Source organism: Neodiprion fabricii, chromosome 6 (genome assembly GCF_021155785.1).
Source record: "Neodiprion fabricii isolate iyNeoFabr1 chromosome 6, iyNeoFabr1.1, whole genome shotgun sequence".
Classification (NCBI taxonomy): Eukaryota; Metazoa; Arthropoda; class Insecta; order Hymenoptera; family Diprionidae; genus Neodiprion; species Neodiprion fabricii.
In genome coordinates this window covers 28,807,369-28,829,486 of record NC_060244.1, presented here as the reverse complement: position 1 = coordinate 28,829,486, position 22,118 = coordinate 28,807,369, and the positions used below count along the sequence as shown (strand labels likewise).

The 22,118-nt window shown below is 42.2% G+C and overlaps 4 protein-coding genes and 1 long non-coding RNA gene across 10 annotated transcripts in view; 4 read left to right on the top strand and 1 right to left on the bottom strand.

Annotated features, from left to right (window-relative positions):
- Positions 1 to 740: 740 nt before the first annotated feature.
- On the top strand, positions 741 to 3,866 carry LOC124185095 (phenoloxidase-activating factor 2-like). Of its 2 annotated transcripts, XM_046575501.1 has the most exons (7): positions 741 to 895; positions 1,932 to 2,285; positions 2,346 to 2,449; positions 2,486 to 2,762; positions 2,849 to 3,117; positions 3,207 to 3,370; positions 3,470 to 3,866. In XM_046575501.1, exons 2-7 carry the CDS (start codon positions 1,993 to 1,995, stop codon positions 3,665 to 3,667), a joined length of 1,305 nt encoding a protein of 434 aa, XP_046431457.1. In that variant the 5' UTR covers positions 741 to 895; positions 1,932 to 1,992; the 3' UTR covers positions 3,668 to 3,866. The 2 variants fall into 2 exon arrangements, with proteins under 2 accessions (XP_046431457.1, XP_046431456.1); XM_046575500.1 differs by having other exon boundaries at positions 2,346 to 2,762.
- A 700-nt stretch (positions 3,867 to 4,566) lies between these two features.
- LOC124185097 (phenoloxidase-activating factor 2-like) lies at positions 4,567 to 7,263 on the top strand. The gene is made up of 5 exons (XM_046575508.1): positions 4,567 to 5,151; positions 5,411 to 5,716; positions 5,806 to 6,068; positions 6,156 to 6,340; positions 6,425 to 7,263. Exons 1-5 carry the CDS (start codon positions 4,928 to 4,930, stop codon positions 6,629 to 6,631), a joined length of 1,185 nt encoding a protein of 394 aa, XP_046431464.1. The 5' UTR covers positions 4,567 to 4,927; the 3' UTR covers positions 6,632 to 7,263.
- Positions 7,264 to 9,900: 2,637 nt separating this feature from the next.
- Positions 9,901 to 17,944, top strand: LOC124185096 (phenoloxidase-activating factor 2-like). 5 transcript variants are annotated; one of them, XM_046575503.1, is made up of 7 exons: positions 9,901 to 10,055; positions 13,323 to 13,638; positions 15,021 to 15,329; positions 15,725 to 15,999; positions 16,384 to 16,547; positions 16,622 to 16,837; positions 17,433 to 17,944. In XM_046575503.1, the coding sequence occupies exons 2-6, from the start codon at positions 13,343 to 13,345 to the stop codon at positions 16,817 to 16,819; spliced, it is 1,242 nt and encodes a 413-aa protein (XP_046431459.1). In that variant the 5' UTR covers positions 9,901 to 10,055; positions 13,323 to 13,342; the 3' UTR covers positions 16,820 to 16,837; positions 17,433 to 17,944. The 5 variants fall into 5 exon arrangements, with proteins under 5 accessions (XP_046431459.1, XP_046431463.1, XP_046431462.1 ...); XM_046575507.1 differs by lacking the exon at positions 17,433 to 17,944 and having other exon boundaries at positions 13,323 to 13,599; positions 15,731 to 15,999; positions 16,622 to 17,328; XM_046575506.1 differs by lacking the exon at positions 17,433 to 17,944 and having other exon boundaries at positions 13,323 to 13,599; positions 16,622 to 17,328.
- Positions 11,798 to 18,903, bottom strand: LOC124185099. Its single transcript, XR_006871339.1, has 2 exons — positions 18,801 to 18,903; positions 11,798 to 12,010 (listed from the first exon to the last, which is right to left on the bottom strand). It is a non-coding gene; the product is annotated as an uncharacterized LOC124185099 (long non-coding RNA).
- LOC124185093 (formin-J-like) overlaps positions 18,885 to 22,118 on the top strand; it is an 88,786-nt gene continuing 85,552 nt past the window's right edge. The window contains exon 1 of the mRNA XM_046575498.1: positions 18,885 to 20,134. Coding sequence (XP_046431454.1) covers positions 20,120 to 20,134 — 15 coding nt within the window. The 5' untranslated portion in view covers positions 18,885 to 20,119. The remainder of the gene's footprint in view (positions 20,135 to 22,118) is intronic.

Sequence of the window (22,118 nt, the reverse complement as noted above, 5' to 3'; positions counted from 1 at the left end):
ATCGAAGGAACTTTCCGAGGGAAAAAATATTACGCAGAAAGTTTACAAGCGTGGAAATAACGTCCTCGCATACGTAATAAAGAAATTTACGTAAGAGTGTAATAACCTCTGTCGATTCCCGTTATTAAAAATTGATCATCCGTCGCTGGCCTTTTTTCCTTAAGTTGCGTTTCACGCGAGCGTCGCACATGATTCAAACGAGTACTTATAACGCATATCAAATTTTCAACTCATTAAAAATTTTGAGTAAAAAAAAAGCGTTAAAAAAGAAAATTCCTGAAACACATCAACCGAGAAGTAATTTAAAAATAAAGTCTTTCACATTGATCAATAATTAATCGCACGAGACAAATTTTTTCCTTATTGGTCTCGGCTCGATTTGAATTAAGCATTGCTGTCGAGATTGAATAATTATTTAAACACCGTCGAACGAACAGCGCACAATCAGGAAAGATTTAGCGGTCATTGAATCGCAGTAACCAAATCTCCTGATCGGAAATAAAAGGAAGGATATAAATAAACGACTAAATGTAAGGAAAAGAAGAAAAAATAGTAGTTGCAGCAACGCTGCGAGAAGACTGATTCGTGAAAGTCGCAACGCACGAGGAATTCACCATGATAAATCCTGCGCAACGGACGGATGACGTCGCGACGGTGGTTTTACCGTGGTGGGAGAAAAGCCCGAGGTTCGAGGGGTATGGCGATACACAAACAACTCTGTGAGTGGTCTGCAGAATAGAGGGAGGAAAGACCGGTCTACGAGGTTTACGGTTCGGCGACGTCGGTTCGAAATAAGTCACCAAACATCGGCCGATCGCTCAAGTTGTGCTTCGGACGATTCTTCATAGTAGTGAATTCGCAGTTTTGCCGATATACACAAATAACGATTATTGCGGTGAGTAATAAATTTATATAACAAGGTGTGCGTGTTGCATAAAAAATTTCCCGATTGCCTCGATAAATTTCAACGACGATTATCTTTTCTTTTTTTTTTTTTCATTCGACAAAAAAAGAATCGAATATAAATTGGTGAAAGAGACGTAGAGAAAAAAATTAAAAATTACTACAACAATTGGAGTATCGATATGTACTGAAAATTTGCGAAAAGCAGGAAAAAAAGGAATATATACTGAATATAATATAATCGATTTCGGTAAAATTTCGCCTCACCAAGATTATAATTGTTTTCACTTGCAAAATGCAAGTTGTCGGTATCTCTGTAAGTTACTGACGATATTACAGAGCGAATAATCTAAGCAAGAAGCACGAGTTTTACCGTTTATGAATTACAGAAGCTGGTTTAATAGATTTTTATTTACATCGCAGTGGAAGAAAATTAATAAGTAAATGACAACTAGGTGATAATACTTTGCGTAGACGGTGAAAAAAAACGTATATAAATAGAATTTACTGGTGAATGAGGAGGCGCTTTCGACTTTCGAAAAACAAAAATAATTCAAGTCATTTTTCTTTATCGCGATAATGCCTGGAAATGAGAATGATTTATTTAATACTCGTGTAGCAAAATAAAATCTAATTGTTTCACGAACGAAACCTTAACGAATATCTCTGGAAGGACTATATAAATCTATCCTTGACGTCGTTCGCGGCGCGCTGAATATGTATGCATATTTAAACGCAGCTATTAACCTAGGTATATAGTGTGTGATTCTAGTGATAATTTTTACGAAATATATAAATACCTGTAGAAGATTTTCAATATATAGAGAAACACAACGATAGGGACAGAGCGGTCGCCTGTCTACGCACTATTTTTATATACATAGACCGACCTGCCTACCTGCATACGCGAGTCAAGGACAAATATACATGACGTCCATTTGGTACGAAAACCGGTGTTGAAATAGGAAAAGGGGGAGCGAGAGGGAGAGAGGGAGAGACCAAGAATACAATTATAACATATTCAACAGGTTTGATCGCGAACGCAGTGTCTGTTCGTCAACAAGGTACCAAGGATCACCAAAGTCAAGGATGCAGTACTTGGGATGGCTTGTCACGGTTCTGGGACTGCTGAATTTGGGCGTCGCGACGCCCAACGGATGGCGGGAAAAGCGTCAGAACGGTGTAAACTCGGCGGTCGAGAATTGCCGGAGGATTTTCAACGCCGCGTGCGACTCGTTGAACAGTCCGTCTACGTCGACGCCGCCTCCCCTGAACACGGCGTTGCCTAAAGTCCAGGTATCGGACTGTCAATGCGTGTTGTACAACCTCTGCTCGAGCGAGAGCGTCTCCAATTCGGACGGATCGTTCGTGATCGACAAAAGGTCAGTACCGGATTCCCGATGGTAGAAAGTTCGTTTTAACGGCAACTTCCGGTTCCCCAGGCTCGGCGAGACTTGCTCAGGCACCCTGGACGTCTGCTGCCCGAAGTCGTCTATCCTGAATCGCCCGATTGACAGAGCGACGCAGGCGCCGACGATGGTGACGACGCCGACGCCGAGTCCGACGGCGACGCAGAAGCCGTTACCGACGCCGAGTCCGACGGCGACGCAGAAGCCGTTACCGACGCCGGGGCCACTGCGGCCCAACGTCCCGGTAAGGTCGGGCTGCGGATACCGCAATCCCCAGGGAGTCACCGTCAGGATAACCGGTAGCGACAACGAGGCCCAGTTTGCCGAGTTCCCCTGGATGGTAGCCGTCCTCACCAAACCGCCTCCAGGCACCGAACAGAGCGGCTACATCTGCGGCGGCTCGTTGATCCACCCCCGGGCTGTCCTGACCGCCGCCCACACAATCGAGGGGTGAGTAATAAGCTCGCAAAACCGTCCCTGCAGGGCGTTGGCGGTGGTTGGGTATCAACTCGAGTTGATGATTGTTTTGCCCGCAGGAAGAGCGCCGAGGAACTGGTGGTCAGAGCCGGAGATTGGGACTCGCTGAGCCGAACCGAGCCAATTCCGCACCAGCAGCTGGAGGTGGAGGCTGTCATTCTCCACGAGAACTTCAACACCGATAATCTTCACAACGACTTTGCGGTTCTGATCCTCAAGACGCCGTTCGTCATCACGCCGAGTGTAAACACGGTCTGCCTGCCTCGGGAGAACGACGTCTTTGACGCTGTCAGGTGCACGGCCACTGGATGGGGCAAAAACACCTTCGGTCAGCGACTTGCCTTTACTCGCCCTTCGATCCTCGAAGCAACGCGATAACGGAATAATTTCTTTTTCTTTTTCCGGGACCCAACGCAGAAGCAGCGGGCCGATTCCAGGCTGTTCTCAAGAAAATCGAGCTTCCCGTGGTACCGCACACACCTTGTCAAACTAACTTGCGACGCACCAGACTTGGAAACGCTTTCATTCTCGATCAGAGTTTCATATGTGCCGGCGGAGAGGCTGGACAGGACACTTGCACGGTTAGAACCCTGAATTCAAAGAGTAGAATGTTTTTCCGTCTCCACTAACACACCAATTTTTTTAAATTATCCAACTAACGATTGATTTGATTGCCACAGGGTGACGGTGGCAGTCCGTTGGTCTGCCCTTCGAAGAATGCTCAAGACCGATACGTTCAGGCTGGTATCGTGGCCTGGGGAATCGGTTGCGGTGCCGATCGAACACCTGGCGTCTACGCTAGCGTAAGTAAGGCTCGTCGATGGATCGACGGCAAAATGGCTCAGTACAACCTTGACACGTCTTCGTACCTGGCGTGATGATCGTCAAACAGAAGGCATTTCTGCAGACTGCTATAAACCGTGCTGGCGATGGAGGGAAACTTTTTTCTGAATGTATTTGCTTTTTTATTTTCACATCTTTCGTGAATAGCGACAAGTGTAAACTCGTTTACTCCACACATGACCAAGATACAGTGTGTTCTGTGTGCGAATGAAATAACAACTATTTACATAATCATTGTGTGCTTATGTTTTAATGATGACCCCTAAACTTATTATCTCAGCTAAGAATCTATACTATAAATGCTGGTGTGTGTGCGTGTTGAGCTCACAATTCCGAGAACAGATAGGTAGCTTGGAACATTCGTGTGTATGAATAGCCACAACGCAGCAGCATAATGATATTGCAGTTCAAAGTACAGAAACACATTACAGTAGAACCTCGATTATCAGAACTAATTGGGACCGAGTCTAGTTTGGATAGTCAAAAATTCGGATAGCCGAAATTCATTTTTCATCTTCAGGTATAATAATACATATATAACATAAATTTAAATCGACAAACAGTCCGTATTAGACATCAAAACAACCTTTCGAACCCCTTTCAAACATCGAACGATCATTTTATTACTTTGGTCTTATACCGTCGTCTATTGTCAATTGACGAACGGCTGCTTCAAATTTTTCAGCGAGCAACAATGTATATTTCGCATCAAAAATGTATTTTTTTACCCAGCGTTCGGATAAATCAACACATCGTTCGGATAATCGAGGTTCTACTGTAATTGGTAGATAATGATGACTTCGCTTCACGGTCTAGCGCGCAACGCTCTGTATACGATCCCCAATTCTGCTTTGTTCGATCATCTATGTGGGGGGGTGGTATCGCTGTTGATGACGAGTTGTAAATCCCATCGGCATACATTTTGTTGCGTTCGTTTGTGGGCGGCACGTTCGGTCGGCTGTAGATGAAAGTCGTATGTATGACGAAACCCTGCACGGAGAGCACATATTTGCATCGCGAAAAGAAATCGAAATGAATCAACGACGAGGATCATGGGTTTCTACCTTGTAGACGGAATGAAAGGAACAGTACTTCTGAAAACTCCAAATGTGAATCCCCTACTCCAGAGAACGCCTGCCGTTCTCCCGCTGTGTTAATAATCTATTTGAGATAGCGATTTCACAAACGACCGTGGCGCTGGCTACGCGACCGCTTTCCAGTGTCCGAAAGAACAGTTAAACCAGTTCATTCCGTCCCTTGAGGTAAACGGTAACCCACTGTGGACAATCGGTGACATGGGGAGTGCAGTGCTCAGCTTCGTTGTCCTGGCGTTGACTGGGTCCTTTTCTTCGGCGGATGTTTTTCGACCGTCATGGCCTACCAACAAGACACTGATAAAGACGCGAGCAGTAGCCTCCTCCGCATCCGCGTCATGCGTTTGCGTGCCATATTATCTCTGCAATTCGGAAAATATCGTCATCACTAATGGGGAGGGTGAAATTGACATCCGGCATGCACGGTAAGCGATTCACCGTACAGATACTGCACTAATAGCACACCGGAATGTTGCCAATGTTGACTTCGTAATTGCCGTTTACCTTTTGCGACAATTAGACATTACTTACTTTAACAGTTTAGGTACGTCATTTCGAGCAATATACCTTTGATCTGACGTGCGGTTAGATGAGACAGTCCATCGCTAACAGGGCGTGTTGCGTATGTTCGTTTTATCATGGTTGTTAACCTAGGGCAATTACCAATCGCTTCTCATCCTAAAGAAGTAGGTCTGAGAAGGTGATTACGATGTGTGAAGACTACTTGGAAGTCTGCTGCATGCTTCCTAAGCAGCCGAACGAGACCAGCACGTGTGGACTTCGTAAGTCTCACAGTCTTGAACCGTTCGTACCTCGACTGGACCAGGAAGAAGTTCAATCCGGAGAATTCCCATGGATGGTAACCATATTTCGAGCGAAAAAAGTCGAGCGGAACAACAAGACCAAGGAGGTCAAGGTGTACCAGTGCCAAGGAACGCTCATTCATGACAGCGCAGTACTGACCGCGGCCCAATGCGTCTACGACACAGAGTAAGAGATTTGTAATTCCGGGTTCTATCCTGCAGACCTGAAGCAAAAAACGAGACAAGAGTAATTACAGGGTAATTTGTTTTCCGCAGAAACGCGTCCGAGCCTCTTTGGATCCGAGTCGGACAAACGGACACCATGCTGACTCCGGAGGAGGATCCGTACCAGGAGCGTGAGGTGCGCAATACCGTTCTCCACAAGAACTACAACCCGCACAAACTTTTCAAAAACATTGCCCTGTTGTTTTTGAAGACCCCGGTGACCATCAACCGGCGGGTCAACATCGCCTGCTTGGCGGATCGCACCGACAACATTGACGAGAAGAATTGCTTGGTGATCGGATGGGATAAATTTTGTAAGAGTTTAGAAGACGAGGTGTTTACCTAGTGCATGGAATAGAAACCAGTTGCACAAACCTTGAAACTTTGCACTGTTTTTATAGTGGCTCCAGAGGACGTCCACTTCCAACGTAGTCAGACCAACATGCTGAGGAAACGAGTCGAACCCTACGTCGAATCATCGACTTGCATCACAGCTTTGCGTAAAACTCCGCTTGGCAAAAGGTTCAGACTTGACAATAGTTCGGTTTGCGCCGGTGGTCGATCTGCGAGAAAGAATTTCTGTTCGGTAAGGCAATTTTTGCGATTCCACTCCCTGTCTCATTGGCTTTGAGCGCGATTTGTTCTATTTGCAACCTTGTCGCGATTCCAGCGTGAAATTGGCGCACCGTTGGCTTGTCCTTTAAAGAGCGATCCTAATCGGTTCGTTCAGTTGGGTATCGGCTCGTGGTGCATCAGCTCCGGCAACTTCCAGACGCCCAACATTTTTGCAAGTATTTATGAACTGCGGAGGTGGATCGACGGCGAAATGAAGAAAGCAAATCTTGGCACTTGGGGATACAAAGCGCCTGAACTTTGAAGAATCTCTGATCTCCTCAACGGAATCGCATCGTTAGATTTTATATTACTTGCTAAATTAATTTTCAACCATTTAAGTCAAGACTCTCCTGTCATACGATCATTAATCTAAATATAAATCACGTTCGATTTTAGTACGCCCAGAGCGTAAAAACGCGTTTAGAAAAAAAAAAACATTATTTTTCTTACCTCTCAGAGTCGCTTCCACGAGCGTCTGAATACAGACAACCGGACATTCGGTTTTGTAAAGTAGGAATAATTCGAATAATCGTTTTTATGATTGTTAACTTGAGCTTTTGTTTTGATTGACTAGGCTCATGACTCTTCTATACACGATCTCGTACGAAAAGTAGTGAGTTCAAGTGTTATTTAAATTGTTTTTTTCAATTGCTAATCGGTCAAAGGGGTTGACCTCGCAAGTATATATTTCAGACACAAAAAGACCGTGAAGCAATATCGGTGTAAGGTCACCTGAAACGCTATTCCACTGTCTCCAGCACGGCCATATACAGTAATTCCAGAAAATTGTTAAATATCATTAATTTATACAAGATTAAGTCACGGCGTTCATCCGCTCGATGATGTACAAAACAGCGGCAAATAGTCAATATTATAAGTCAAATAGTAGGCAAACTTGATTTCTCTTTTATCCAGTGTTCATTAGCCTTTTCCTTTTCATATCTCTCTCTCTCTCTCTCTCGCTCACGCATTATTATTTCTTATTTTTCGAGATAAACAAATTTAGAATGAGCTGTCCTTAACACCGAATCGTCAAGGACGTAAAAGAACTACAAAGCGTTGGCCAAAAACGCGAATCATAGATGTATGAGTGTATATTTTCCAACTTCATCGTAGGCAACAAGTATACGATACCTAATACGCGCATTGTATCACGTCGATTGGTGCAGGTGTGCAAGGTATTTCGAGAATCCGACCCTGGATTTTTCTTCGAATCGTTGAAAGACTTATCCCGTACGAATAACGACTTCTCGCGATGTATAAAAACGCTATTCGAAGCTTATACGTTACGTTTAAATTGACAAGGTGAGACCGCTAACTATACCTTGTAGCGGGCATAATAATTCATTCCAAAGTATAATATAAACTTCGTTCAAGTTTCTCGAAGTGCTGGAAGACGGACGCGGACGCGGTGCCGATATCGTTATCGAATCAATTACTCACTAGACGTTGAACGTTTTCACTCGTCACAGGAAACTCACAAAATATCGAGAAAGAGAGACAGTCACGCTGGGAAACCGATGTACGGTAGAATGGGAGATTAGGCTGAATACCTATGTAAAAACCATGTTTACGTTGCACGTCCGTTAGTTCCGAAAATTCGTTAACAGCGCCAATGCTCGGTTCTGATTTAATAACACGGGTATTATTGGGACCGAAGAGGAGAAGCCTGGATTTTAACCGGCGATTCACCACATTCGTGAGTACATTATTATACGTAGATACCTACGTGTGTATATTATGTAGATTTCGTAGTACAGTGTGAAAATCGTGCGGGTCAGTAAACTCCGAAGCCAGAGAAGGTATAATGGTGAATCCCGGCCGACTGGCTATTCCGTCTTTTGTACAATAATAGGGCGCATGTGGTATTCAACGACAAAATGTTGATGGCGTAACTTTTACACGCGATGCGAAGAGTGAGACGCGGAACGATTTACGAAACAATGGGAAACCGTGGACGACCTTAAGAAGGATGTCGCGGTCTATTGTCACGGTGAAAGGTGGTCGGGGAGTCACCGAGCAGCGTGAAAATAAAGCTTATTTTTATTAGAAATTTAGTGATTCAAGGGAAAGAAGACCGACGGACGTAGGAACTTGTTGTTTACAAATAATCGTGCAAATATTTTCACCACGGTTACTTTTCCACGAAGCGCGGTTATCTCTGCACACTTACGCGTTCGAGAAGATCGCGAGAGAAATGAAAATTTACAACGCAAGGCTACGGATCAAATCGTAAGTGCGTTACTTCTTTTCCTTCGACTTTCTCGCCTGTACCCGGGGGATATCGCGTGCGTCATCGAATGCGTAAATAAACGTGAAAAGAAATTCTTGGAATCGGTGAATGAGAAGGTCGAGCTTTCCTTCGCGTTGGATAATCGTAAAGCGAAAAACATCGAAATTATACGTAACGTCAGGTAACGATAGTACCGCTGAAAAATTTATGCACCGTTATCTCTGCGTAGTCGATAGCCCTAGCGATTTTCTCAAACTGCAACCAGTGTAGATACACCTTTAGCAGACGTCATTCTCGAGCCTTGAGAAGGCGTGTGTTGCAAAAGACGTCACGAATGGGAATCCTGATCGGGTCAGTCGAAGAGTGAATCCCCGGACGGGTTTGTAATTATAAAGATATCATGTCGAGTTGAGCGTTGCTTGTTTTTTCAACGTCTAAAAATCCAGCTGTAGAAATTTATCGCCTTACCCACAGAATTGACGCAAATTTTATATGAGAGTTTAGTAATTTCCTTAAGATGCTCGAGACAGCGTCGAATCAATTTTGTGATCGGAAGAAAAAAATTTCGAATCACCGAAATGAGGTTTATGAATTTAAGATTGAATTTAACGGTTAATTGATGTTAACAGTTGAACGACCGGATCTATCGTGTAACGTCAATTCGCTACATCATTGGTTAAAATATAATTCCAATTCCATGTAAAAATCAGTTTTTAACGGGCTGAATTTATTTACATACTTATCTGACTCTGAGATGAGATATTCGATTATCACTTGTCACGTGTCACTGAATTTCTCGTAACTTCTAGTGACAGTGAACCGTGGTGGCATAGTAACCCATACTATTTCTGTTGGCAACGCTATAGCGTGACCCTTACAGACATTCCGGGTGCCGTAAAAATCCATGTTCGCATTAATTTTCTGACTGAATTTTTGTCGACTTCGTATTTCAAAATAAAATTAAAAAAAAAAAAAAAAAAAACAAACAACATCATCCAATTTCATGTGCGTACAATAAACTTGAGAAATGATTATAAATATGTCACCAATTTCAAAATAAATCGTCAATTCGTCGTTTATCCATTTACGGGGAAATTGTCCCTGGGTATCAGAAAGAAACGCACGCACTCGGGGTGAAGAGGAAAGTTCAACACTTGATAATATGTCGTATGAAAGGCAAGCCGGTAAGTTCCTAAGAGGCGGAGGGGCGGGTGAGGGGGCGGAGGGAGGGGGGGGAGGGCAAAGGGGAAGGGTGGGGAGAATTGACATAAATGCCAGGGAGAAGGGATGACCGTGGATATACGCCGCGCGGCGCGTTATTGCCTTCGTCGTTTCATCGACGGTCCCATTCTATTTCTGACCGTCTACACTTCAGAATCAGTTTTTGGTTTCGCAATAAGATAAGAAAGCAAGGGGACAAAAGGAGATACTCTACTGTTCTGCATTGGCCGTGGTAAGTTACAGTAATTATAATATGGAAAAAATAATTGCAGTCTTCCTCTTTACTTCGTGCCACTGCAAATAAGTTGTACATCATTTTACCTACTGTGAACATTTTCTTTTTTTTTTTTTACCAAAGCTGAAATTAAGAAATCGTAATTCTCATTTAAATTGTGTGTGTGTGTGTGGTTTTTTTTCTCCAATGAATAGAATTAGGTTCGATTAACGAGAATTTTTTACATCCATTCGTATATGCGTAACGTTAACGTCGTGGTATTTCAATATATCAGTAAGCGAAGCCTAGTTCACGGATGGCAAACTGGGTTAAAGATCACGACTTCGAAATTTTTATCTCCCTGGCTACGGATGGACGAAAATGTTTTCTAACCGTTACAGTGACGGTTGAACTCACTTCTCGAAAATGCAAACGTTGAATAAAAATCACGAGTCTTAACACTGCAAGGATCGGACTTCCCGCTCTTTGGAATAGACCGACCTTGTCTATTCTTAGGTGATGAAATCGTAAACAATACATAGTACACACGGTGCATTATAAAACCGCCAAGGCGCGTGGTGATTCATTGGTGAATTTCCCGTCTGTCAATACTGTATGGCTAGTAATTGGTATTCGCATCGCGTGACGGGGATTATCGAAAATGAGAGACGTCGCGATTTCTGAAACTGATTTTCAACTTTGCACACGAGCGAAGTCGAAGGATCCGCGAAATTAACGCTGTCAAGAACCGCCGGTCTGTAGTCGTAGAAATTTGGAGCGGGATTCTACAAAGTTGCGCAAGTTCGGAAGTCTCGTTTCCGGTGGCACATATTATTATACAATCGCGATTTTGTCGAGGGCGAAGGATGCGCGAAAAGAAAAAAAAACAGTAAAACGCGCAACTACGGAAAGTCGCAAACTGTCGATGAACGATAATTTCCCATAAATAATATTGAAGACCCCGTATATAACATGCTGGAATACGTGATGAGTAATTCAGAGTGCGGAGCACCGTGAAAGAATAAGAGGAATCGCGTGTCAAGGCAGTTTATGCGGAAAACGGAACAGGCGATTATACGAAGTTTCAAACTAGTCGCGATTTCGTTATTACGATACTAGAAATATCTGAAAATTTTGGCCCTCGTTACATCAAAGTTGAAAATACCGGCGTTCATGGCTCCTGATCGCCGTTTTATCAGACCCGTAATATGGTGAATGACTCGGCACTTCGGCAAGCGCGTAATTTAAAAATGATCATCCGGTTCTTGTAGCCGTGCGAGAACTCGTTTTCGGAATTTGCTCGTAAAAGCTCTTTCTCTATTTTATGCATAAAGTACCACTATTCAAGCTTATACCTACGTATAGGATTTGTTTTCGGAAGATAGTCAAGGATTTTTTTTTCCTGGCAACAAGTTATGATAAAAGTCTCGCTTGCAATTAAACCTAATTTATATTATTCTTATGCACGATACATTTTTTACTTAATATCGGGCGCAATTAACTGTCCACCTAAACCTAGGCTCGAAGCTCGGCACGCCGCGGATGCGTGCGAAGATATTTATTGTCAGTGTATACCTGTTTTGAGACGAACACCAAGGCCAGAATTACGGGTATGCTAATCAGCTTCGTTTATTCCTGAATATCTCGGAAGCTGCGATACACGTATCGTATACATAGGTATATACATATACTGTACGAGATGGTCTAACTCCAGGGACAAGGCAGGTTAAAATTAATCGACAATATATTTTTTATTTATGTATATACAGTACACAATATATTGTAAATTGGTTTTTCATTTTTTGCGCGGATATTCACGGTCGGCGAATTGCAGCGTTACAGGCTTTTTGAGACGCCATTGATCACGGCTTCAGACAAGACAATGAGAACAGTCGTCAAGTCCCGGCACGGTTTAAAATCAAGTCAACTTGATCGATGGTTGAAGGTTTGCAAAAAGCTGCTGATTCGAATACCTGGAATCGATGGGAAAAAAATATTGCTTTTTATTAATTCCGTTTCAGAGAATGTCATTTTCCTGCAACAAGGATAAAATTTTCAAGTTACAATAACGAATCGTATCGACATAGCTAGAGGAAAAGGAACAATAGGAGAGATAGGAGGTGATTTGTCTCAAAAAATAGTTTACGTATAGCCTGTCGTAATATTGTACTACTAATAATTTGATTAAGCATACAACACGTTTATGTTGATTTTTCATAAGGAAAATGGAAAAAAAAGATGATTGGATCATCAGTTTGACTATCTATAGAGCTTGGCGAGAATCAATAATTCCGCCCAAGGCATGAAATGAAACTTAATAACCACTACCGAGAATTCGGGATGCGGATTAAAAAAATACAGCGATTCTAATCTCGTTACCAATTGAAATTTAAATTATGCAACAAATGTATTTGCCTAATGTAAAATTAATAGTACCCATAATTCCCTAATTTTAAACGAAAGAATGACTTTGAATTAGAAATGTTTTTAGTTGACTTGAGAAGTGTAAGGAAATAATGAAGATAATTTTTCAATGAAATATTGTGCATCAGGACAAGAAAATAGGATCATTTAACGTAGCTAAAATTTTAATATCTTTTTAAATACGTCGTGAAGTCACTCTCATGATCACAACAGTCCGAGGATGAAATAACTATGCTCTTCTTTATTACGGTTTGTAATTCCAACGCAGAATCAACGGGTGATTAGTGTATCTAAAAATGTTCCACTCTGCAAGTAACAAAACAGTGGCGGTGTTTTTATATTAACACTACAGCATAACAATGAAAAAATGTCTGAATTTTCACTATGTTTCTGAGCTGATTCAAAATTCTTCTTCAACAGCAGATGCATTGTGTGTTTTGGAGGCACGGAAATGTGTTTTACAACGGTATTAAGTATGGTTGTTATATACATAAATACTTCGCTTTATCGGCGACTCGTTTGTAAATCGAAACGTTGCATAATTGCGAAGTTTAAAATGTTATCGACCCTCGTCTCGCAAACAACAACTTACTGCTGAATACAATAAGTGAGCAAGTTGTTTAAGTTGAATTATGTTAAAATGGGGCGACAGAGAGTTCCGTGTGAGTGGGGAAACGTTTATTTCGTGGCATGAATTCGATTTAAAATAAAAAATAAGATAGAAATCCGCTTTCATCGTCGAATACGACTCTTTGAAAGTCTCAGGTGGCGTTGGTCTAAATGTTTTTAATATCAATCTCAGCGCTAATCGCATTCAGTGATCGACCTAACGATTAATTCTCTTTCCACCCTATTTATCAGATCTCTAAATCGGCATCAGGATGAAGTGGACGACGAGATTGACGATGCTTTCGGCGCTTTTCGGCGCATTCTTTGTCGCGGCGCAGCAGCAAGGGTGCAACAACGCGAATGGTGGTTTGGGCTGCCTGATCGACAACGTGGCCAAGTCACCGGGAACACCCTCGACAACCAGTGGAAGCCCGACGGCGATTAATGACGAAAAATGCGAATGTGTGCCGTACTATCAGTGCCAAAACAACACGATAGTCACCGAAGGAATTGGCATAATTGATATCAGGTCCGGTGTTAGTAACCCTGCCACAAATAAATCGAGTGGGTAAGTGTCCTCCGGTGATTCGAGAGTCCAGAAGAGGATTCGGCGTCTCGACATATCGGCCAGATACATGTATGCATGCAGTAAAGAGCTGTGTCTTTCCAAATTGCAGCAAAATGTTTATTTATTGCACGACTAGGTCGTTGAATCAAAAACTCCGTTAGCTCGGTCGGACAAAACGTCGAAAAATAATTGACATGTATTTTTTCTTTTTTCAATTCAATGGTTATTAACAAAGATGTAACGGTTAGAAATTGACGCGTGAAGTCAAAATGTGCACAGTTATAGTTGTACGACAATGTGAACATTACGACGTTATGACGTCGCGCAAATTCAACTGGCTATATCTTTGTTGATAAACATTGAACTGAAGAAAGAAAAAATAAGTAGCAATTATGTTTCGTAATTCTATCTGACAGACCCAATGGAATTTTTCCGAATTTGTCGTTCAACGACCTGATTATAAGCATGTTGGTTAGTTTGTTTGTCTATGGGTTGTAAGTAACGTATTTTTCGCCTAAAATAACCATGAATATTTAACGTTTTTTTAAATTGAGGATAATATCATGACGATGAAGTGAAAAAAAGTTACAAACGCGATTTTGTATACTATCGGTAATGCATGGATGCATGTCATCGAATTCCTCGCATGAGACATTTGGTGAGTATCGACATTGGAGGACACTTACATTCTTGACTTGTTTCTAGTACGCTGAATGTCATTGTATTACACGTAACCTTGTAAGCATGATGTCTGCATCGTTGAGCGTCTGTACGCGATTTGAAAAACTATCCAACTACATATCTGGAAGCGCACCGCACTATCTACCCGCACCAGAAAGTGATCGATCCTTCAATGTCCGGCTGCTACGATACATTCCGTTTAACTGACATTTCGCCAGGGTTTCAGCTTGAATAAGTATCAATTCTTAACTCGTACAAGATTGTATTCGCAATTCTTTGGACCCATAAAATGCTGTTTTTACGGATGACCAATCCTCTGCACGCGGTATTGAATTATTCTATCACTGCGCGTTTTAAGTGGCTGATTAAGTCCTTTCTCAGGATTTTTTAGTATACACGTTCTGCTCGTATTGCACGCAAATACATTTCTCACGGTGCTTTAATCGTTATACTAATCGAGGCGCGTTTCACAGTCCAGCCGCTAATTTTAGATTTGTATTTTCATCATTAGTATGTAATTAATCGACTAATCATCAATACCGAGGAATAACTATTCGTATTCACCCCTACGATACGACGGCTAACGCGACATACCCTGCAGACGCATGCAACAAAGAACACTGACATTATGGAAAATGGCGTGAAATTTCATTCTTTTCTTTTCGGTTTGCTAAAACGTCTTGTCCACGTTTATCTCCCAGATTGAGGGGGGCTTGCGACAACTATTTGGACGTATGCTGCAACCCACCAGACCTTCTGAAAGCAAACGAAACAATCAAACCGACGCCGACAGTGCGGAGAGGATGCGGTGAACGCCACCCGGACGGTGTTGGTTTCAGGATAACCGGACATACCGATAACGAGGCTCAGTTTGGCGAGTTTCCGTGGATGGTTGCCATTCTCAGGGAGGAAATTATCAGCGGCAATACCACGCCGCTCAACGTTTATCAGTGCGGTGGCGCCCTGATCCACCCTCGGGTCGTCCTCACCGCTGCTCACTGCGTTAATGGGTTAGTATCAGAATCATGAAAATATTGGAAATGGATAGAAACTAATCACGCTATGGTGCAAAGTCTGTGGCAACAACTGTCCGGCTGAACGACCAGCGAGACTTTACTTGCGTTATCGCAATATGCGAGGAAACCGCGTACCCAACCGGACATGGAGTAGGTATACACCAAATGACTTGATTTCGTTCGTGGTATAGACCAATCACGCCATCACTTTTGTCTATCACTGTTTCGAGCTGAGACGGACCGGTGAAAAATCAGTCTCATGATTACAAAATTATTTCCTCGCCGTAATCGCTGATTATTGACTATGTTATTTTTTCACCCTGATTACATAGGAGGAAATGTGCCGTTTTGGCCCTTTTCTATTATAGTTTTTGTTACTTTTAAAACGGGCGCAGGAAACAGGCCTCAACATTGAAAATACGAGCCGGGGAATGGGACACCCAGACGAAGAACGAAATATTCCCACACCAGGACCGACAAGTCTCGATAGTCGTCGTCCACGAGAAGTTCCACTCGGGTGCCCTCTACAACGACGTTGCTCTTCTGATACTCTCGGAACCCGTCGATATTGCCGAGAATGTTGACCTAGTCTGCCTACCCCAAACGAACGAGATCTTCGATGGATCACGGTGCTACGCCAGCGGATGGGGCAAGGACATTTTCGGTAAGAGTCACCAAGACCTACTACGATCACGTCGCTTCGGAAATCCTCGATTGGCGATATGACCTTCTCGGGAGACTCGAAGAGTCTGGAAAATGACTTTGAAATACTTTCAGTACTATCGTAGTTGTAATTTCATTCCAAGCGGCTTGAAAAGAATTCACATGATTTCGGGAAGGTTGAGAGATTGAATGCGAGACTTCTGGAATTCACTGGATCCTTTTTAATTACAGAATTTGAATGCTAAAAAACCAAAGTTTACAGTTTGTATTGGACTTTTTGAATAACAGGTACCAGGAAAAGACACAGTAGCAAGTATACTGACTGTCTCGTGTTTGAATAACTTATCCGATCGTTGATTAAACGGTTATAATGACGTTTCCGTAGGTAAGGAAGGCCACTATCAGGTGATCCTGAAGAGAATAGATCTTCCCGTCGTTCCCCACGGCTTGTGCCAAACTACCCTGCGTACCACCCGCCTCGGAAAGTACTTCCAGCTGGACCCGTCGTTTATATGCGCAGGCGGAGAAGCCGGCAAGGACACCTGCAAGGTAATATATCTAAAATTGAATCGGTCCAAGAGTAAAAAATTGGGGAAACTGACGATTGACCAAAATAATTCCAGGGTGACGGTGGAAGTCCTCTCGTATGTCCGTCGAAGAGTGACCCGACGCGATACGTCCAGGCTGGTATTGTCGCCTGGGGAATCGGTTGTGGGGAGCAACAGATTCCCGGTGTTTACGCGAACGTCGCTAGTCTGCGTTCCTGGATCGATGAGCAGATGGTTTACAACAACTTGGACATCACTACGTACCAGGCCTAATCAACGTTCGGAATATCTATAATTACATTGTACCCATGCGTTCTGAAAACTTTGCTAATATGCATCATCGAATATCAAAATCTCTTACTTTAACGAAGACGATTAGTTGACGATGCAGTTTTGCACTAGATTTTCACCCCTGCATAATTGATTCGATACCTGTTATAATATTGGTAATTTTACTATTTTAATGCCGAATTTTTTTTCAGCTACAGTTGAAATTTTTCTACCGCCTTATTTTACCTCTCGTACTGGAGTGGGTTTTTTTTTTTCTTGGTATTTTTTTCAAATTATTTTCTTTCGCTCGCAACGAGACGGCGATTGTGGGTGTTATTCGGTTGGAATTGCGGAAATAACGATGTGTACCTCATATTACATCATTTTAAAAACGATGTACAACGACGAATTCGATGGAAAATTGATAAATCTTGCTGACCAAAAAGTCGAGCCGACTTATCGTGGATCTTGTGATATGCAATAAAACATAACAACCATTTTTCAAATGCGAATCGTGTACAATTAATGTATGTCTCGATTTATCTACTGGATCCTGTACACGATGGAAAGGTTGTGTAAAACAACATTGTATCAATTGTTATTTTTATTTTCGCAGATTTCGATGAGCACTGCACTGCATTTCTTCGCTAGAAACACGGAAATGCAATTTTTGTTCATCGAACACACGCACACAGTTTCTGCAGTGCAATATTCATGGTTCTTTCATTCTCACTTATTACGAGCCAACCGTACAAGTTAATAAATAATTTTCGGTCCCGGAGCCTCGGAGGTCGTACGTATATATTTGTTTGCATATGCACGGTACAAATGAGATATTGCAAATTACAGTAAACGCTAATTTTACGATTCATTGGGGTAATTATTGATAATACAAATTTACTTGGCATTCAAAATGTGTAGATTCATGGCAACGTCGGTGGGTGAAAATGGGTCAAAGGTTCGGTAATCAGCTTTAAAAAATGGCATTTACAGTTATGAATACGGACATTCGTACAGCAACGTGCGACGGTAGATAATTGGTTTCGAAAAACGGCCTAATGATGATAGTAAGTAATAATTGTCCGTAAATAAAGCCCTTGCGTTGTTCTAAAGGTATAGAAAATTCAACATTCTGCGATTTATTTGCGAAGAAGCAATATGATATGAATATTCTTCGACCTGAAAAAAGCTTACCAGGTTCCCACGTTACGTAAAATGGAAATAACACGTCACGGTTTGTTCAAACAACGTTTAACAATAAACACAGCAAATCAGCCCCGGCGAAAGTGTCTCTCCCTCCCTTCCATCAAACAGTCTTTAAAGAATAAAACGAAACCAAAGTTCCTTTCGACAGCATGCATCCTTACAACGCTTCAACTTGACGTTTTTACCGTTCAATTTAAGAGTGACCACACCGTTTCACTTTTCGTCCACTAATCACGTCACGTGAACCCAAACGCGAAGACTTGTCGCGTGGTGGAGCAGCTTGCAGTTTGAAAACACGTTCTCGGTCTCGGGTAAGTGGTCAATTATAGCCTGGAGAGAAACCGGAAGTCGGAAAGACCAACGACAATGACAAGTAGTGCGACATTCTAAATTCAAAATTGAACATACCTGCACTGACCAACTACGAGGTTGAAGTTAGTAACGTTATCGTAACGTAACATTGGGGAAAAAATAACCATCTTCTTAATTTTACAATGATTTTTAAAGAAGAAAGATTTCGATATACGAGTGTGTTTTGTTTTATCACGGTTTACTGAATTTCAGACAATTCCAAACTGCCGAAACAACGCTTTTTTCCTCAGCATGAACCCTTGCGATAACGCCACAACGTAACTAACTTCAGTACGACGAACAACAGAAAATTATTCACCCGCCGCGTTTGTTTTATACCAACCACGTGACCGCGAGATTAACGCAGTCAGCGCGGGATATTCTGAATTCAAAATTCTCAATTCTCCCATCGAACGATCTTCGCTACCGTGTTACGCCGCGTACTCGATTCCTTTCGGTGCCTCGTGGTTGCAGCCGTCAGACCAGAGACGGCTAATGCAACGACGTTTCGCGACGCAGGTCCGAGTCGCGGTGGAGGAATGAGACTCGATCGAGCGCCGCGGCGGCAATCCGAGGCAGGCGATAGGCGGCGGCCATCTTGGCTGCGCAGAGCGGTAGCGTATCGGTCGTCACGGAGTCGGCCGGCCCGTAGTGGTGGGGGAAAGTGTATCCGTGACGTCAGATAATTAGAGTAAATACAAAGTAGTCTTGATGGGACAGCGGCGTGCGCCGCACCGTGAGTCGCTGGTCCGCGCGCGTCAATCCTCCACCTATATCGCGTCTCTCAGCGCTCGGTTTTCGCCAACACGGAAAGAGAGGGAGAGAAAAAGAGAGATAGAAAGAAAGAAAGAGAGGACTTGGGTGATACGGCCGAGTAGTGCCGAGCGTAACCCAACGTAACGTAGCGCGTCGATTCGTGTTTTTAAACGTCGCCGGTGTTGTGTTTCTGTCTTTCCCCCGTGTCACATCGTGTCTGTGCCTCTCCTCTGTGCGTGCGTGTCTGTGCATGTGTGTGTATACATCGCCCCGACGCATCTCGCGCGGCGAAGCGTTCGTCTTCTCTCAGCCTCTCGCGATATTATTTATATTATAATATAATAATAATACAATACAAATATCATTCGGTATACTACCCTGTGTCCTGTGAAATTTTCTCTTCCCGTTCTGTGTAGTTTTGTGATATAAAAGTTCTCCGTGTGCTCGTCGTTTCGTCGCGCTCTTAGCGATGACAGGGCAGGGGGGTGATTGAGGGACGTCCGGGACACGCACGAGAGGGTTAAAAAAAACAACAACAACAACAACAACGATAACGACTAAACAAGAAACATGTGTGGATAAATCGACGTGTGCGCCGTTTGGTAGATAGATTAAAACTAGTTAGACAAATGGATAGATAGATAGGTAGTTGTGAATAAATAAATAAACAAATAAATAATTCAAAAAATAAATTGATTCGTTTGTTCGCACTTGTAAATGTATCCGTGGCGAAGTGTTTTTTCGGAATAAAAGAATACGCGAAGCTGTTAACAATAATAATAACAATAGCAATAATAATGAAAACAAAACACAAACGATAGAATCGAATATTACCACGGTTTATTTGTAAATGAAATATAAGTAATAGTAATAATTGTAACGATAATAATAATCGTATTATCAGTAACATTAATTCAATTGTAAATACGTAAAGAAAAAAGATATAGATGAATGTGAAGTTAGTGCAGTGTGACACGCGAAAGGCTAAAAATGGATAAAATCGAGGTGAGTGATTGATTATTTATCATGTTGAAGTTAGCAACGTTGTCGTAACGATTCAAGCTGAGAAAAAACCGTTATTTCGCTGTTTTGGAATTGTTTGAAATTCGGTAAACCGCAATAAAAGGAAATATACTCGTATCCTGCATATCCGGTAACTTACAAAATCATTGTAAAAATAAGAAAATAGTAATTTCTTATCTCAACGTTTCGTTCCGATAACGTTAATTGCTTCAACCTCGTAATCATTTGTCTTTGTAACTGCATGTTATACTTTACCGTTTAATACGAAGAAGAAAAACAAACAATTCACAAATTCGATTAGTTATCGGTCGCTCGTTCACCGACAACTACGGATGGAGAGATAGTGAAAGTCGAGCACTGATTAATAAATTACCAAATGGCTGCAAGCAGTCGACCGATAATAGTATAATTGCTTTGACAATTTCTCACGGATGAACGGAGCAGCGTCGGCTGTATTACTGCGCGGTTATTCTTTAACGTCGAAGTAAAGGAAGTACGTATAATTTACCTAAAATGTATTACCGTAGGAATTCACACGTAAATGCAAATTTGCATTATGTTGTATGCCTCGTTGTGCCTTTTTTATACACATGCATCCATGTGGGCACCTATGCATGCATGTATAATAAGAGAATCGTCGAGCAAGACATCTGGCGTTCGTATACCATTGTGTGTACGTACCTACCTCCTCAACGAACCAACGAACGAACGACGATATTATTATACAAACTGGTTACCTCTCCGCTGATATCTCTCCTCCTCCTCCTCCTCCTCCTCCTCTCTCTCTCCCTCTCTCTCTCTCTCTCTCTTCCCCGGCCGTTCCGTTCCCTCTTCCTCTCACTCTCTCTCACTCTCTCTCTCTCTCTTTTTCTCTCGCTCGCTCCTCTCTCGGATCGTCGGGTATTTATAGCAGTGCCTTAACCCGATTTAAACATTGCCTTCATTCGTTTAGTTTTAAACTAGCCGCGCGCGGTTTCAAACCCATCCTTCTTCGAATTATCCACTCGCTGACACTTATTGTCTCATTTTTGTACCGACTTGGCAATAATTTCATTCCAGGGACATCGTACGTTGTTATTAATATTATTATTATTATTGCTGCTGTCATTATTCGTGATTGTTATTATTTTTATTTTCATTTATTCCTACCAAATGAAAATATTACCGAGAATTCACGTACGCGTTGTGCATCGAGAAAAGCATGTATAAAAACTTTCCTCGTTTATAATTATATATATTTACTGCAGCGACGTGAAAAATATCCGTTATGTTTTTCATATTATTACAGGTATATATAATATAATCGATCGCTGTTTCCAACGGTTCATCTTAAGTAAACAGGCCATTATAATTTCCTTTTCCTTTTACCTTAATTCTTTTCTCTCCCTCTCTTTCCGACCCTTTCTTCTTGTATATTCGTACCGTAGAAATCGGTCATAATTATACGCGTTTGCATACACACGGTGCTTACACGAGACATTAACACGTTGAATTATACGTATGACTCGCACGCATGCATGTGTGTATGTACGCAAACTATATATGTATATATACAAATGCTAATAACAATGAAGCAGTAAACGAAAGTACCCAGCATTGGCGAGGATTAGTGAGGATAATGTAGTTACTCACTACTCATTATTTTTACGTTACCTAAAGGCGAGCGAGGAGCGTACCCTTGTACCATTGTCGAATATAATTCGGCCGACCCGATGGCGGAGTTCTTTGGTATTCGAAGAACGATTATAAATATACCGGAATTGAATAATGTGACTAAAGCGAGCCTCGAGTAGAAGAAGAGAAGGAATGCCGCTGTATTATGTTGTATACATTTTCCAAGAAATATATACATATGCATGTGTGTATACACACACACACATGGTTATCTATACACACTTTCATCCTCGGCCACAAGAACAAATTTTCCGTTTTGTATATAACTCGATGTATATCTTGTCTACGCATA

Bases quoted from the DNA above. Each gene is read 5' to 3' on its own strand.
- LOC124185095 (XM_046575500.1), top strand. From the start codon at position 1,993: ATGCAGTACTTGGGATGGCTTGTCACGGTTCTGGGACTGCTGAATTTG. The intron at 2,763-2,848 runs GTGAGTAATAAG...TTTTGCCCGCAG, and splicing joins GCCGCCCACACAATCGAGGG to GAAGAGCGCCGAGGAACTGG. The intron at 3,371-3,469 runs GTTAGAACCCTG...TGATTGCCACAG, and splicing joins CTGGACAGGACACTTGCACG to GGTGACGGTGGCAGTCCGTT.
- LOC124185097 (XM_046575508.1), top strand. From the start codon at position 4,928: ATGGGGAGTGCAGTGCTCAGCTTCGTTGTCCTGGCGTTGACTGGGTCC. The intron at 5,717-5,805 runs GTAAGAGATTTG...TGTTTTCCGCAG, and splicing joins CAATGCGTCTACGACACAGA to AAACGCGTCCGAGCCTCTTT. The intron at 6,069-6,155 runs GTAAGAGTTTAG...CTGTTTTTATAG, and splicing joins GATCGGATGGGATAAATTTT to TGGCTCCAGAGGACGTCCAC.
- LOC124185096 (XM_046575503.1), top strand. From the start codon at position 13,343: ATGAAGTGGACGACGAGATTGACGATGCTTTCGGCGCTTTTCGGCGCA. The intron at 15,330-15,724 runs GTTAGTATCAGA...CTTTTAAAACGG, and splicing joins GCTGCTCACTGCGTTAATGG to GCGCAGGAAACAGGCCTCAA. The intron at 16,000-16,383 runs GTAAGAGTCACC...ACGTTTCCGTAG, and splicing joins ATGGGGCAAGGACATTTTCG to GTAAGGAAGGCCACTATCAG.